The 16072-nt window shown below is 32.3% G+C and overlaps 1 protein-coding gene across 4 annotated transcripts; it reads right to left on the bottom strand.

Moving 5' to 3' along the window:
- Positions 1-235: 235 nt before the first annotated feature.
- LOC120082899 (LEAF RUST 10 DISEASE-RESISTANCE LOCUS RECEPTOR-LIKE PROTEIN KINASE-like 1.4) lies at positions 236-14321 on the bottom strand. 4 transcript variants are annotated; one of them, XM_039038298.1, is made up of 6 exons: positions 13989-14319; positions 12162-12714; positions 2874-2909; positions 2472-2792; positions 1342-2240; positions 236-755 (listed from the first exon to the last, which is right to left on the bottom strand). In XM_039038298.1, the coding sequence occupies exons 1-6, from the start codon at positions 14232-14234 to the stop codon at positions 729-731; spliced, it is 2082 nt and encodes a 693-aa protein (XP_038894226.1). In that variant the 5' UTR covers positions 14235-14319; the 3' UTR covers positions 236-728. The 4 variants fall into 4 exon arrangements, with proteins under 4 accessions (XP_038894226.1, XP_038894225.1, XP_038894228.1 ...); XM_039038297.1 differs by having other exon boundaries at positions 236-2240; positions 13989-14321; XM_039038300.1 differs by lacking the exon at positions 13989-14319 and adding an exon at positions 6613-7730 and having other exon boundaries at positions 236-2240; positions 12162-12296.
- Between the last annotated feature and the right edge of the window lie 1751 nt (positions 14322-16072).

Genomic DNA, 16072 nt, shown 5'->3' with positions numbered 1-16072 from the left:
AATTAGCAAGTTAATTTGGTTTCTTGTTTTCGGATTAACAAAATAGTGTATATTTTTCAATACACTCATTTTTCAAAAATCATGTAACCACATACTTAATTACGATTATATATAGTCTAGGATGAGATAAACAAATATGTATACTAAACACAGACTCAATTTCTCAAACCTAATTCCAAACATATTTAAAGAAAATAAATCTTTCTTTAAAAATACTATTTTGAGTATTCTTCTATTTGTGTAATGATAATTCTTTTATTCACATGAAACTTTACAGAGAAAGTTCAGTACAATGTTGAGCTATACAGGATGATACTACTTCCAATGCTTTTGTAATCTATATGGGTCTCAAGACAAGCTCAACACATATCATTTACATCTCTATTTTCTATCCCTTTATGTTCAAACCTAAGAAGAACCAACAGAAAAACTATCTCATCATTTACAGGTATATGAAAAATGAAAATGAACTAATTACCTTCAGCAACAGTCTTCCAGTATCTGCTAAAGCGAGTATAACTCAACCGACATATAATATGTACTAACGACCATGAGATCTGTCGTTTGAATCCTCTCACCTTTGTTGTACTAAAAAAAAAAAAAAGCAGCCTTCCACAATCTTCCATCTGTCCTTGTGCTTTTCTTTGTTTTGAATGGTTACAAAGAGTAAACAAAACTTGCTATGTCCATTTTTCTAGTTCTCATAACTGCTGCTGGTATTGATGGCATTAAGTTGTTCTGTTCAAGACCTTCATCTGTTTAATCAAAGAAAAGGTGATCTTACAGAATATATTAATAGTTTATTGTCATTGGATAATCAAAAGCTAGGCAGACATATAAAACCAAGAAGAAACTAGAATCACTTAGTTCCCTAGTGCCTAATTTTCGTTGTCATGACTAAAATATGTTCAGCAAAAAAACACTTATGGTCTCTAAATTTTAGTTTGCAACAATTTAATTTTCGTATTTTGAAATATGCAATTGTTTAATCATGGACTATAGTATTCGACCATTTAATTCCTAAGTCAACGTTATATCAAAATTAAGTGTAGATTTTGATTATGTAACGATTTGGGTTTTCCAGTTTTAAGGTCCTTAACCAACTAATTGATTTACATATGTGAGAATTTTCATTAAACTAAATTTAAAAACAAAATTTAAAGTACAATACTAAACTTAGAAGTGTTTAACCAACTTATAATCAACAATGGTAAAGAAGTAACCACAGGGAGAAAATATCATCTAGATATCAAAGAGAAATATATGATAATTTCAGCTTAAAAAGATAAGAGAAGAGAAAAGGAATAAAGTTCAAGATGAAGGTATAATAGAGTTTCTAACCCATTTGTCAGTCACTGGTCCAGAATCAGATGAGAGCAGAGATGATGTATTCCTTAAAAGTCTCACATCATCAGACCCTATATCTAACACTTCTGCTTTACGAGCAGCCAATTCTTCATTCTCTAATCCTTTTAGAATTTCCAGCACTTCATCCATAGAAGGCCTCACATCCCTCGTCTGTTGAAGACATCGATAAGCCAACTCTGCCACTGACTTTATCATAGACCTTACTGCATAATCCCTCTCAAACCCAAGATCTGGATCAATTAAATCAGACAATGCATGATTTTGAATTCTATCAATAGCCATATTTGACAAATTGATATTATTTCTGTTTCTGTTGATGTCAACTGCCTGCAACGACGATATAAGCTCGACCAAAACAACTCCAAAACTATACACATCACTCTTGTCGGTAAGTTGGTAGCATTGATAATACTCCGGATCAACATAGCCTGGTGTCCCTTGTGGAGCAGTTGAAACATGAGTAACGTCGAGGGGAAATAACCGCGACAGGCCGAAATCGGCCACTTTTACTTTGAAGTTGTTGTCAAGAAGAATGTTATTGGTTTTGACATCACGATGAATGATATCATTGCAATGGAGGTAAGCCAGTGCATTAGCTGTCTCTGTAGCAATCTTGAGTCTAACAGACCAACTGAGGAGACTTGAATTTGCTCGTTTTCCATGAAGATGGTCAGCCACTGTTCCGTTAGAAATGTACTCATATACAAGGAGGAGTTCTTGGCTATGTCTCGACGTGGATCCGTAAAGCTTCACGAGATTCGGATGTTGCAATTTTGAGAGAATCTCAACTTCATTAGTGAACTGCTCGACACGTTTATAATTGTTCTCGTATAGCCGCTTTACTGCAACTATCCTTCCATCCTTGAGTGTTCCTAATTAACAATCAAACAAATGGTTTAAATTGTGATATATATAGAAAATTAAGAGACCAAAAGACTCACATTTTAAAAGAGCCAATATTTTAAAAGTATAGAAACTAAAATAGACGAAAGCAAAAAGTTCAGGACCATAATAAATATAATAATTAAAATGAATCAAAATTGAAAGTATAAAACTTAAAACATATATAATATTTAAACCCAATAACAATTTTATATCCTTACCAAAGTAAACAGTACCATAACCTCCGTCTCCAAGCTCCCTTGAACGGTCAAAATTATGAGTTGCTTCCTCAAGTTCGGCATAGGTAAAGACTTGAGCTCCAAAGTAGGAGCTCCTGCTCTCGAGACTAGATCTCGAATAAGGATAGGAAGGAATACTATTAGAGCGAAACGTCGAGGGAGTCGGAATGCCTCCACTTGAAGGAGGTGAAGAAAGATCTTTGCTTTTCAACTTAAGAACTTGTTTTTGTTTACGTTGTGTAATGTAGAAGACAAAGCATCCTAAGCATAGGCCTAATACAGTTGCCGCTCCAATAGAAAGGCCTAAAGATAAAAATGTATGTGTATATATTACTATCTATTCTCAGCCTTTTAATTGATGTATAAAACACAAGTAATTCATACCTATTATCAGGGACGTTTTCTTAGATCCATTACCACCTAAGGCACAAGATCAAAACTTGTCAGATGAAACTTATGTAAGCATAAATATAAGAGTAAAATGCTGTGATGCAGTGAAAAAAGTGAAGGAATGAAGAAGTAAAGAGAAATGAAAGGATGACATGTAAAACATAACAGAGCAGAGAATCTTATTGATAGAAAGATGGAAAAATAGCAGAAACCACAAAACCATACGTTTTCTTCAAATAAGAGGCCTAAGGGAAATTAAACCCGTCTAGAGGTAGCAACATCCTACACCAACCAAACCACCATGAGCTGGGCCTAAAGTCATTTGGGACAATGGTAAAGGGAATTGGGAGGAATGACTTCAAGTTACATGATGGCCAGTCACTTAGGGGTCCAGAGCTTGACATTCGGAGCGTGTGTTAAGAAAATGAGAGATAAGGATTTTGTTATAGTAGTACTATTTACAACTTAGGATTAAAGTAATCAACTTTCCTTTACTTTAATATTTTTAATGGTCCCACCCGTCGGCGACTAACTCCAGTAACAACCACTCTAAGTGATTACCGTCGCCTAACTCTGGCGACAATCATTTGCTAGGACATGATCTGACGGTCTATTCTGGCAATCACCTCCAACGATCACTTCGACAACAAACTCTAGAGAAGACCACTTTCGGCAATCAACTACAACAACCACCTTTGGTGACAATCTCTGGTGGCCAACTCCGACAACTCCTCCAACAACCACCTCTAGTAACCAATCCGGTTTTCATCTCAACGACCAACTTGGCCCATTATATAATAAAAAGTAACAAAAAAAAACTTGACCGATTAAAGTGTTTTTAAATACAAAATTAAAATTATTAGTTCATAGTGTTTAATAGCCTTCTTTTACACTAATTTGACATTAATAGAAACACTTCAGAGGTGTTTTAGGGCTCCAATTTGTAGTGGGTTGAGTGGGCTATAAGGGTTAACCCTTGTTTTGCTATAGTAAAAGTATTTACAACACAATGGTTAAAATAACCAACTCTCCCTCCCTCCAATGTTTCCAATAACTCCAATCACTAGTGATCAACTCCGATAATCACCTTTGACGATCATTCCGGCGGCCAACTCCAACAAAAACCACCTCTGATGCCCAATTTTGACAACACCACCTCTGACGACTACATCTATCGGCCAACTCCATCAATCATCTCCGACAACTACCTATGCTACCAACTCCAACGATCACTCCGTCGACCAACTTCAGCAAAGACCACATTCAACACCTGATTTCAATGACAACCACCTCCGACGACTAGCTTAAGTTACTAACTCCAGCGGCCAACTTCAACAATCACCTCTGGTGACCACCTATGTGACCACTCCATCGAAGATCATCAACGACCAACTCCGACAATCATTTTTTAAACCAACTTGTGTAACATTTTGAATGAGACTAAATGGAAACTAGACCTAAAAAGGTAATTTTCCCTTCTTTTTCATACTATTTTTCCTTCTTCCTTTTTCTTTTACAATTTAATTCCTAAAAAAACGAAATTAACGACCTTGAATAAATTCTCAAACTTAATAGTGTATGAACTGCAAGCAATAACAGATAAAAATGTATGGGAGAAGAAAATAAATTCAAATACAAACAAAAATTTTAATAAAAAACAAAAAATAACTCATTTTAACAATGATGTAACTAAATAAAAATTTAGAGGCCAAAATTCTAAAAATTGACAAGTTTTAGAGTCCAATTTTAATAATTATACAAGTATGAATGTCCTGAAATTTTTTGTCTATGGACTACAAATGTATGTTTTAATTTGTTGAACTATGCACAAGTTAAGAAATAAGTTCGGTTAACTTATCTTGTTGACAAAATATGATACTTAAAAGCACCATTGACTTTATAACACAAAAAAAAAAAAAAAGAAAAAGAAAAAGAAAAAGAAAAAACCTAAACCCAAACTAGAATATCATGCACTCTATATACAAACTATTATAATCCAAATTGAAATAGTTTGCATCTCAAACCTAAACCACCGTAATTCAGAATTAGTATGTATCATAAATACAAACTATTATAACCTATAAAATAAATATAGTAACCACTAAGCACTAACACAACCCCTTCGAGAGTATAGCAAACTCAACAAACTAGGGTATAAAAGCACATTTGAAGAAATATAACCAAACAAATGAGTTTTTTTTTTTTTTTTTTTTTTTTTTTTTTAAATTTTAAACAACTTTTTTTTAAAAATAAAAATTATTTAAATGAAAATGAATTTTTGAAAAATATTTTTTTCCTAAAGAATATAAACATGCCCTAATTAAGTTGTTTTATGTTACTAGAAGATCAAATAACATGTTAAACATAATTTGTATTTGTATTTACAAAATATAATATTTAACGTATCATTATATGTATTATCCTAAAAAATTAGTCAAAACTCATACTTAACTCCATGTTAAATTTAGTTTCGAATTTTCTTACATTATTCATTGTACTTTTTGATTTTTAGTTTCTCTCAAATTTGATCAAAGATTGGATATGAGTGCAATCGTTTTTCTTAATTTGAGATCAATTCTAAATTGCTTGAATTTAAATTTTACATTTTAAAAAAAATATTTGAGATAAAATTTGGAAGTCAAAATTTAATTAAAAAAATGATAGATTCTAATCAAAATTTAGTTTAGACTTTGTAGAATTTGATTTGAGAAAAAAAATTATTTATGCCCAAATTCATTTTGATTCGAATGGAATCAAATTCAAAATTTATCTATTTAAATTTGACCTGTGTGTTATATAATTTGTATCAAACTTTGCGATTTGACCAGGATTCCAACATAGTAAGTTTTTTTTTTAGAAAAAAAAATATTTTAATATTATTCTTTCTATATGTGGGGCGGTGTTATTGGAAATATTGAAAGGATTGAGATAAAAATAAAGAGGGAGATGAAGTTCCTTTATAACGCACAAACTTTAATAATAAATACACAGACTTCAATAATAAATATTGCCGAACTTAGCGATAGAATTATTTAACACTTGTAAGGTATGGGCAAAAGAAAGAGTTAGTTACTTAGATAGTTGGTGGATCCAACATCTCTTCACAAATTTAATAATAAAAGTACTTAAAAAGTATTTTTTAAATCTATTGGTAAATAATTAATTATTAATTTATTTTTAAAATAACTGTGACTAATATATAAATAATTTTTTGTCTTTAATCAAATAATATATGGACAAGGTTTCGTTTCCTCACTAGGAATCATAATAATCTAGAATCAAAATAAAAGTCCATTGGAGTTAATATGAAATTAATTAATAAAAATTTAACAGGCTCACATAATGAAGAGTGAGAATAAGATTGATGAAATTCCAAATAGATGGTGAATCTTACTAATTGATTCAATTCCTATGTTCAAGTAAACATAAATTGATTTCAAATCAGCATAGTTTAACTCGAATGATTGATTTCATTTAGTTTTTCGTTGTTTAAAAATTCATTAACAATTAAGATTCTTGGTAGACCCATGCCTAAAAAGTAACAAGGTAAAGATCAATTAAGAATCAATTAAAAAAAATATATTTTTTTTAAAAAAAGAAATTATTTTAAAGAATTTTGGGCCGGCGGAGTATTTATTGAGTCGAAGACGAAAAGTCAGACAGAGCAAAATCCGCAGAGGATCCGGACGAAGGTGGAAGATCAAGTCAAAATATACGAATTAGGGCTACATACCCGGAGAAGATGCCGGACCTCCACCGGCCGGAAGACTCCTACAAGCTCCGTTATCATTATATTTGCCGGCGCGACAATAGCAAGTCGTCCGATTCGAGCTCAAATCGTAACCGCAAACCCCCTCCGACTGCTCACAAATTCCACATCCACCTCCATCCTCCTTCAATCTCACCTCAAATCCCTCGTCAATGGCCTTCAATATCTCAGTAGAGTTCACAATATCGCTCACCGGCGGGAAGAAATCCAAAGAAACCGGCACGCTCACGCTCACATTGCAGAGACTAGGACCCATGGGGTTCCCCTGAATGAAGCCGGAGTTATATCCAGGACAGCTAAATTGCCCGGCGATGGGAGAAGAGGAGCAATAGAGCAAGGTGATGTTGCGATAATTAGGAATTGTATCGAAGAGATTGTAATCGATTGTGGTATTGATGAATTTCTTAGGGCAGAGCGTACCCATATAATCGGTTCTGGCGATGGTGAGCGTTTGGGAAGTATTTTCGAGGCCGAATTTGAGAATCTGGTATTTAATTTCCATTATTACGATCGTTGTCTTATTTCCTTCGCAGGCCAATTGCAGCGCCGGATTGCCGCAGCCGGGAGGCCTTCCGACGCCCCAGAAGGGGAAGCCGACGTTGGCGATGTCACCGCAGTTGAAGAGATTGCTGCAGGAACTGTAGGAATCGGAGGAATTCCCAAAGACGAAGAGAAGGGAAAAGGGAAAGAGCAGAAGAAATGAAGAAATTGGGGAATCCATTGAAGAACAGAGAAGAGGGAATTTTGATCAGATGGGTCGTCGTTCCATTGGAGAAGAGAATGGGATGAGGTATTGGTATTGGACTCTCTAAAAGTTGACTTGGTTTTTCATACAAAGTTGGGAAATTTAAAAAAAGAAAACAAAAACTTAACCTAATGAGAATTTGGCTCTTTGAATGGTTTATGTTTTGTGGAAATCTAAAGTTCAATCATATTTGGAGGAATTGAAATTGGTGTGGTGGAGGGGAAAATGGTATTTTAATGGAAAAATTAATGTGTAGAATTTTGACCTGTGTTTTGTTGTTGTTGTTGTAATGTAGATGGAAGAAGAGATGTAGAGAGTTTTTATTGCAATCTGGAACCTATTAAGAGAAATGGAATAATTGTCAAAATGAGTAGTGGAACGGGCATTGTATTTATACTATCAATCTCAAAATCAGATAATTGAATCTCCTACTCTACATATTGTCAAAAAAAGGACAGAATTGAGCGACTAGCCATATTTTGGCATGACTTTTGAGTTCCCATTGACTTTGGATGAAAACCAACTACATTATGTTTTGATTAACCACTATCCTTTACATGAAGGGAATGATAATCAAGAATTGAATCAATCACTTGGACCCACTACTAATTAAGGAGTTTTACCTATAAAGTAAAGGAAACACTAACTATTCTAAAAGTTTCTTGGAATTTATCTACAATGTGATGTAAATGTATGAATTAAATTTCTCTATTATATTGAAGTGTGTTAATAAATATTTCAAATGAAAGAATCTTGAAATATTCTACCCTTTCTTTAATTCCACAGAATCCTCTTTTAGACAAAGATATATTCAAAGAAATATAGGATGTTTTTAATCCAAGAAGAGCCTTGAAAAATCCTCAGTGTCTGGACTCCAGCTTCAAAGATCTCATGCTTACAAATAAGAAGTGTGTCTCCACATGTATTAGTTAGAGATGTTATAGAAACTTAGAAATAGCGAGGAATTTGTTCAACAACTAAGCTTTTAGGATAACCTACTATGGTGGAGTTCTTGAGTATAAGGTTAAGTCTGGGATTGTGAAACTTGTTCATTGGGACACAACTACTCGTGGAGTGGATTCATCATTACATAAAATGATGGGAGATCTTCAAGTTGTTTGAATTGTTTGGTGAGATTAGTTGAAGTGCGTGTAAGTTGACCCAATCACTCACAGATATCAAAAGAAAAAAAAGAAACTCAACACCCAAAACTACAAAACATGGTCCACATACATAAAGTCTTATATCCAAGACCAGGACTTGTGGAATGTGGGAGGCACTGAAATCAAGCCACATGAAGATGCAATAACTTTGAAGAAGGTAAGACATGCAATAAAAAGTACAGTTGATGAAAAAATATAATATTGGAGCACATTAGTATAGTGGAAATTGCTCATAGAGAGACGACTAATAATCAATATATGAATAAAGGTTAAATTTCGAAGTTGTGAAATCTTTGAATTAAGTCCTACTACTACTATATTTTAAGGATTGAGAATGAGGAGAATTATTATTTATAGTCTTAAATTTAGATATAAAAACTTTATTGTTGCTATTCAAAATTGGGCACTCTTATATTGACATAGAAAATATGCTTGTTGGTTAAGAAGCATAAAACTAAGAATATGCTCGAGGTCACATTAAAGAGTAATGAAGAAATGCTCTCTAATCGTCAAAAAAATGATCATCCAAAATATCACAAGAAAGCAAGATCACAAGGAGGGGAAGGAAACCCAAATGCCTTGGGAAGTTAGTAACTAATCGAAAACATGAGTGCAAAAAAAGAATAAATGTTACCATTTTGGAAATGTTGCTATCATGCTAGAAGGAAAAATCAACATAAAGCAACACAATCACTTCTCAGATTTAGAGCATTAGTGAAGAAGAGTGAGATGCAGACACATGTTTTGCATCAACATAATCCAACTGACCTCCAATGTAGTGGAGAAGGAAAAATTGACTTTCCATACAAACAATGTAATCCAATCATAGCAAGCATTTCACACGAAAATTGAACCAATGGTGCTAACTCAATTAAGATCGAGGGAATACCTTAATGAGATAGGTGAAGTAAATTAAGATTGGTTTTGGGGTAAAGGAGAAAAATAAAAATGTTAAAGTTTCAAATATAAGAACAAAAAGTACTTCAATTGCATGCGACAGTTGCCGAACGATAAATGACAATAACGATTGACAAATGGTGAGAGAGAAGAAGTGAGAGGAAAAGAAGGAAGAAGGGATAAGGAGAGATAGAGACTAGAGATGGAGTTGGTAACTCCAACCTTCCATTAGCAAAAGTGTCATCTAAGCAAAGTACAATCTACCATATCGCATTTCATTAGATCAACTAATGGCAAGAGAAAGTTCAGAACTATTTTGAATATTTTTCAAATTTTATGGGTTAAAAGTACCTATTCTGGAATTTAAGGACTAGATGTGTTCATTTTAAAATATCAGAAATAAAATAGATACCGACATCAAATTTCATATATGGTATCCAAATTTATATTATTTTTAAAGGTAATTGAATCATTCTTCTAGAAGAATGAAGAATCTTACTCAATTTATATTAAAAAAAAGGATATGTATTTTAGATTTTAATTGTTATGTGTGATGATTATTATATATTGTCGTGCAAATGCTCCATTCATACCAATATTTGTTTACTTTATCTGGATGTCAGCATTCAAGAAGAAAATGGCTGGAGCTTGACTATTCGACACAATTTGTATTTTTTATCCCATAAAAGTGGTATACTTAGGACACAGACTAACAAAAGAAATTGTATACTTTTTCACAAAAGACTTTGTAACTATTCAAAATACCTTATTTTGGTTGTTGATAGAGATGTTATAGCCATGAATTAAAATATTATCGAGTTGATATATTGATAATTTCATAATCTTGAAAATAATACATGATGGAATGAAAAATATTTAAGTGTATTCCGGACATCATTTATTTTTGTGCTTCCCACCAAATTATCTTATCATAACTTGTTATGTGGCGAATTTTGCTTTTTCCTTTTTTAAAATATTTTAATATTTTTTTAGATGTGAGTGGTGAAAATGGATACATAAAGATGAGTGATGCTTGGGATGCACCAAAGTATCACTTGTGGAAAAGCTTTTTTTCTATGTAATAATTTTCATGTCTTAATTCAAATTTTAAACAGGTGAAACAAATGCCATTTAAGAAAGAAATCTTTATCTTTCTAGTTCCACACAACTCCACCCCTTATTCTCTATTCTTTTTAGAGCAATGGAACCTAAGTTACATCAATCTCATGTCTTCCTCTTCTTTAGATAATTTTTTTTTTAAAAAAAACTATATATATATATATATATATATTTGTCACGTGACAAATTTTTATTGAATGACTAGTGCAGTTTGGTAATATTTAAGTTTTCTCTCTTTTTTTTTTATTTAAAAAAATAGAAATAGAACTTTTCATTGCTATTGTGAAAAGAGCAAAGCTCAAATTACAAATAATAATAATAATAATAATAAGTTTTTATTTTCTTTTTATTCTCACTACTTTTCTTTTCATTTTCTTTTTAATTTTTTATTATATCATTTCTATTTTGTTTTTTTTCTTCTCAACCTACCTACTCCACAACGCCACTCGTCTTTCTCCCTCTTTTCTATTTATTTTTATTATTATTTCACAATATTTTCTTCTTTTTTCAATTTTTAATGTATAACTTGTATTTTTGTTCTTATTTTGTAATATTTTAAATACAATTGTTTATTCTATTTTCTTGGTGCTAATTTTTATTGAATTATTGTTTAACAATATATCATTTTTGTATGTACATTAAACAATAAATTAATCAAATTTATGTTTATTTATGGGCATACATATTGGTTTTTTACGTTTTGTGTTTCATGAGATTCACGTGTAAAATTCTTGCTTTGGCCATTGTGAATGTCCAAATATAGTTTAATTTAATCTTCATCTTTGAACAAAATTAGTAACATAATGTTTTCTACTTGTTCGGTTTTTTTACAAATTTTAAGTTTAAAGTAAGAGGGAGTGTTAGAGTGTTGATTTAATATTAAATTTATCTTCACCCATTAGCTCAAACTTTTGGGAGTGTTAGAGTGTTGATATAATATTAAATTTACCTTCACCCATTAGTTTAAGCTTTTGGGTCAATTGGTAATTTAATATGGTACACTAGAGCTGATAAAGCCTAAATGAGAATTCAATCCAAAATAAAAGGATTTGATCGGAAAAAAAAGATCTAATTCAAGAATGGTGCATTCAATGAGGCACCACCTTGCGAGGGTATGCTCATGATCCCACTTTAGAAAATTTTAAGAAAAAAATTCATAATGTTTATAAGATACCTGAATTACATTTTTAATTGATCACGATTTTGAGATGAAACTCATGTTATCTACTAGTCAATTGTTACCCACCTATAATATTGGTTCTATTTTAGGCTCTTAGAGTTCATTAAATTTTTATAATATTAGTTCTATTTTACACTCTTAAAGTTCATTAAATTTATATTTATAGTTATTAGAAAGCATCCAAATGTTTTAAACCACATCCTACAATCATTGAATAATTCTTTTTGGGTTGAAGAGACACTTCTCATCTCCAGACCATATGTAGCGATGTGAATTTTTTTTAAATTTTCAAATTCTATTCTAAAATCCTTTGCAAAAGTGAACTTAGCTGAAAGATGAAGACCTCTATCACCGCAGTTGCTATACTAAAAAAAACTAGCTTATTTAAATAAGAGAGAGCCAACAAAACCTGGACTGGCCGCAGACGTAGACGCATGGTGGACGGCGGCGCCATCGTCCCTCCGGCAAACTTCTACTGACGAAGAAGAAGAAGAAGAAGAAGAAGAACCAGTCTCACAGAAACATATCCCACGGCGGAGCTTCAAATCATAACCACAAACGCCACCGGACTCCACACAGTCACCACCACAACCACCGGCATCCACCTTCCATTTCACCTCAAATCCTTCTCTAATGGCTTCTTCCATCTTCAAAACTCTGACCAGAATGCCCTCATCGCCACGAACAGGAACTATCACACTGGCCTTGCAGCCCCACAGCCCCATTTCTTCCCCAAGCTTTACGAACCCATCTCCATGAATGGGACAACCGAATCTCAAGTGCGCAGGAACCACCAAAAGAGATAAATCGCACCCATAAAGCAGTGTTAGATTCACATAGCCATTGCTGATTTCCAAAAGATTTGGATCCAGGCTCGTGTTCTTCAGATCGCGGGTTTCTGGGCAGATTCCGTCGTAATAGTCGTCTCGTGCGATCTGGAGAGTTTTCGTCCTTGAATCCACCTGTCAAGAATATGAATACACATGCTTATTTCACTCATGCATTTTGTATTAGTGACCGAGAGGTCTATAATTTATAGTTCGAATCTTTCTTCATTTTTTTATTACACTACAAAAAATTTTAAATTATTATAAATTAGATTATTAAAATAACTAACGAGTCCACCAGAATGTAATTGTGTCTTAATAACCGTTAGATGTAGATTCTGAAATCTACATACTCTATAATAACTATTAGATATACATTCAAAATAATTTGTATTATTTTCTCTCGGGTAAATTCACCAATGAACTACTAACAACATTATGGTAGTCTTTTCAAATTGTTTCTCCTGGAAGAGATGATGGAAGCCTCTTTTAATTTTTAAAACATATAGGGTGCGTTTTGAGATATTAACTTGAGTTGAGTTGAGTTTTTAACCCAACTCAGTTTTTGGCCTACCAACTTTACAAGTCGATGTTAAATAACTTGACCACACTAATTTAATAGGTTCATTATCGAAGTTTGCACATTTATCAAAAAACTCCATTATTTCCTTTTCTCTTTTTTTCTCTCCAATATTTTCAATGACTCTACCCACCAGTCATTGCTAATGACCATCTTTGAGACACAATCATCATCGGAGCTTCTGCGGCCAACTACCTACGACCTCCACTTTTTGCAATCAACTCCGACAACCACCTCTGATGCCCAACTCTAGCAACAACCACCGCAGGCGACTACTACAGCCTCACTCCACTGACATGCTTCAGCCGCCATCTCCGACGACAACCACCTTCACGTGAAGATCACCTCCAACAATCATCTCCAACGACTACTTTCAATGTCCAACTCCGTGTGACTTCCACCTTCTGACAATAACTTTAGTGACCAACTTCAACCACTAACTCCTTCGGCTAACTCTAATGATCAGCTCAACCAATCATCAAAAATAAAGAAACTTAATAACTCTGCCTTATACTTCAAACACAGTTTTTTTTTTTCTAACTCCAAACTAAACAACCCAATAGTTCAAAACGTAGCTTTCCAAATTCTACATATATATTAACTTAATCTTGACTTCAGAACTCAACCAAACACCCTCAAACAGTCCCATAAATTACAAATTAACAACATGAAGATCTTGAGCTAAGTTTTACTTTAAACCAAATTAATATTTTGGAAACAGGACTAAGATGGCATGAATGCAAAAATCAAAGTATAGAAACTCAGTATGTAATTTAAACTAAGTTTAAGCTTTTCGATTCAATGATATCATATTATAAAGATACGTCACCTGCAAAACTCTATACTTCACTTGCATTATATCGACCCTAGCAACGTTATTATTGCAGGTGAGCTTCAATTCAGGAACTCCACAGCTTGGCGGACGATCTTCGCCCCAAAAAGGGAAGCCGACGTCGACGATCTTCCCACAGTTGAAGACGGCAGAGCAATCTTTGTACACGCAGAAAGATGGAGAGATGTTTAAGAGTAGGAGAAAAATAGAGGAAAAGAAGAAGATCAAGAAGTTGTTCTTCATCTGTGACCTGATGAAGGAGGAGTTTGAGAGGAAATGATTCAATGGAAGGTTGCAAAAGGGCAATCCTAAGGACTTTAACAAGAGGAGAAAAGGATTATTATTGGCAAGCTGTTGGACCTTAATGATAAGATTTCATTTTTAACATTAATGCTCCAACCGTTTTTTTCGTCTCTCGATTTGAATTGATTTCATATATTTATTTTGAATTGCCTCTTCGTGAGCTATATGTTTGTTTTTGGTTAGGTGACAAAACAGCACTACGTCTTATAGGAGGTAGAGTTTGGAATATCCTTACTTACAATCAATTAGTCAAGCATACAGATTTGTTTGCAATAACGTCTGTTGTTTAAATCCTCCTACCCCTGTTGTTACTTTTTTTGAAAATTAAATGGAAGATTTAGACGACATACGAGGATGGAGATAAAGTTATGAAAAAATTCAATTTATATTGCTAAACTAGTGATTATATCAATTAAAAAAATTCATGACTTTCACAACTTAATCAAGTTAAAGATCGAGCCTCCATTAGAATTTCATTTTAAAATATTTAATGCATAACTTTTTTCATATGTGTAAAGATTTTTTTTTGAATAATATTTATTTGGTTCCTTGATTTTGACTGTAGTTTCTATTTGGTCCTTTTAAAATGTTACATATTTAGTACTTAAGATTTGGGATTTGTTTCAATTTAGTCCCTAAGTTTCAAAATATTGTATTTTTTTTTACCTTTATTTGAGTTTTGTTTCAATTTGGTCCCTAATTTTCAAGATCTTATACTTTTAGTCTCAATATTTCATTAAAAACCCACTTTCAATCATTAACGTCAATTTTTATTAATTATTTAAAAATAATTATGAAGTGAAAATTTAAATTTAATTCTAAAAGTGATAAAAATAGTGAAACTTAATTAATTATAATTCTTTTAATGATTTTTAATTTATTAACATAAATTAACTCTAAAGATGGAAAGTGAGTATTTAGTGAAAAATTGGGATTGAAATTGTAAATCTCAAAACATAGGGACCAAATTGAAGCAAACTCAAATGTTAGGGTAAAATTGTAGTATCTTGAAATTTAAAAACTAAATTGAAATCAAACTCAAAACTTAAGAACTAAATGTATAATATTTTAAAATCTATGGACTAAATAGAAACTAGACTCAAAAATCGATACTATTTTTTCCCTTTTTTCTTTAATGTATAGATTAGCGTAAATCAAATAAATGAGAGTGGTTTTTTTTCTCTCGTTTTCCTCCAAAGATTCATTTATTAAACATGCTTTCCCTGTAGAACACTCATTGCATGTTTTGTTTTGTATGTATTATTTTAATGTTTGCAAACTTCTCTCAACTAGTTTAATACCATCTGCAATGCACATGTATTTTTTTACATTTTTACATTTTTCTTATTATTTTATTTCATTTAGATGATTTGAATATTTTTATTTATTGTAAATTTAATTTTCATGTAACTAACTTAATTATTGTTTAAATTTCAGTTTTGTATATAAGGTAGTATGATAGTTGTGTGGTTAGGTATTAGATCCCCAAATCTCGAAGCATATGACATGGATGATTGACATATTATAAAAATTGTTCTCTCAAAAAGGCACACATATATATTGCTAGGTGAAAGTAAATTTAGTGTAGTTCAATTTGTTGATTTTAATAAATATATACTGCAACAATTATGATGTCGACTTATTTTTCTTTTTCTTTTTCTATTTTTTTTTTTGGTTACAATTCAATTACTCACTCATTTTATACCATTTCAATTTGTTCACTAATTATTTAACATTTACACTCTTTTTTTCCCTTTAGTTTTTATTTTTAAGAGAAA

Source organism: Benincasa hispida, chromosome 8 (assembly GCF_009727055.1).
Source record: "Benincasa hispida cultivar B227 chromosome 8, ASM972705v1, whole genome shotgun sequence".
NCBI classification, from domain to species: domain Eukaryota; kingdom Viridiplantae; phylum Streptophyta; class Magnoliopsida; order Cucurbitales; family Cucurbitaceae; genus Benincasa; species Benincasa hispida.
The sequence above is the reverse complement of the archived record's forward strand: the minus strand, read 5'-3'. Positions and strand labels throughout refer to the sequence as shown.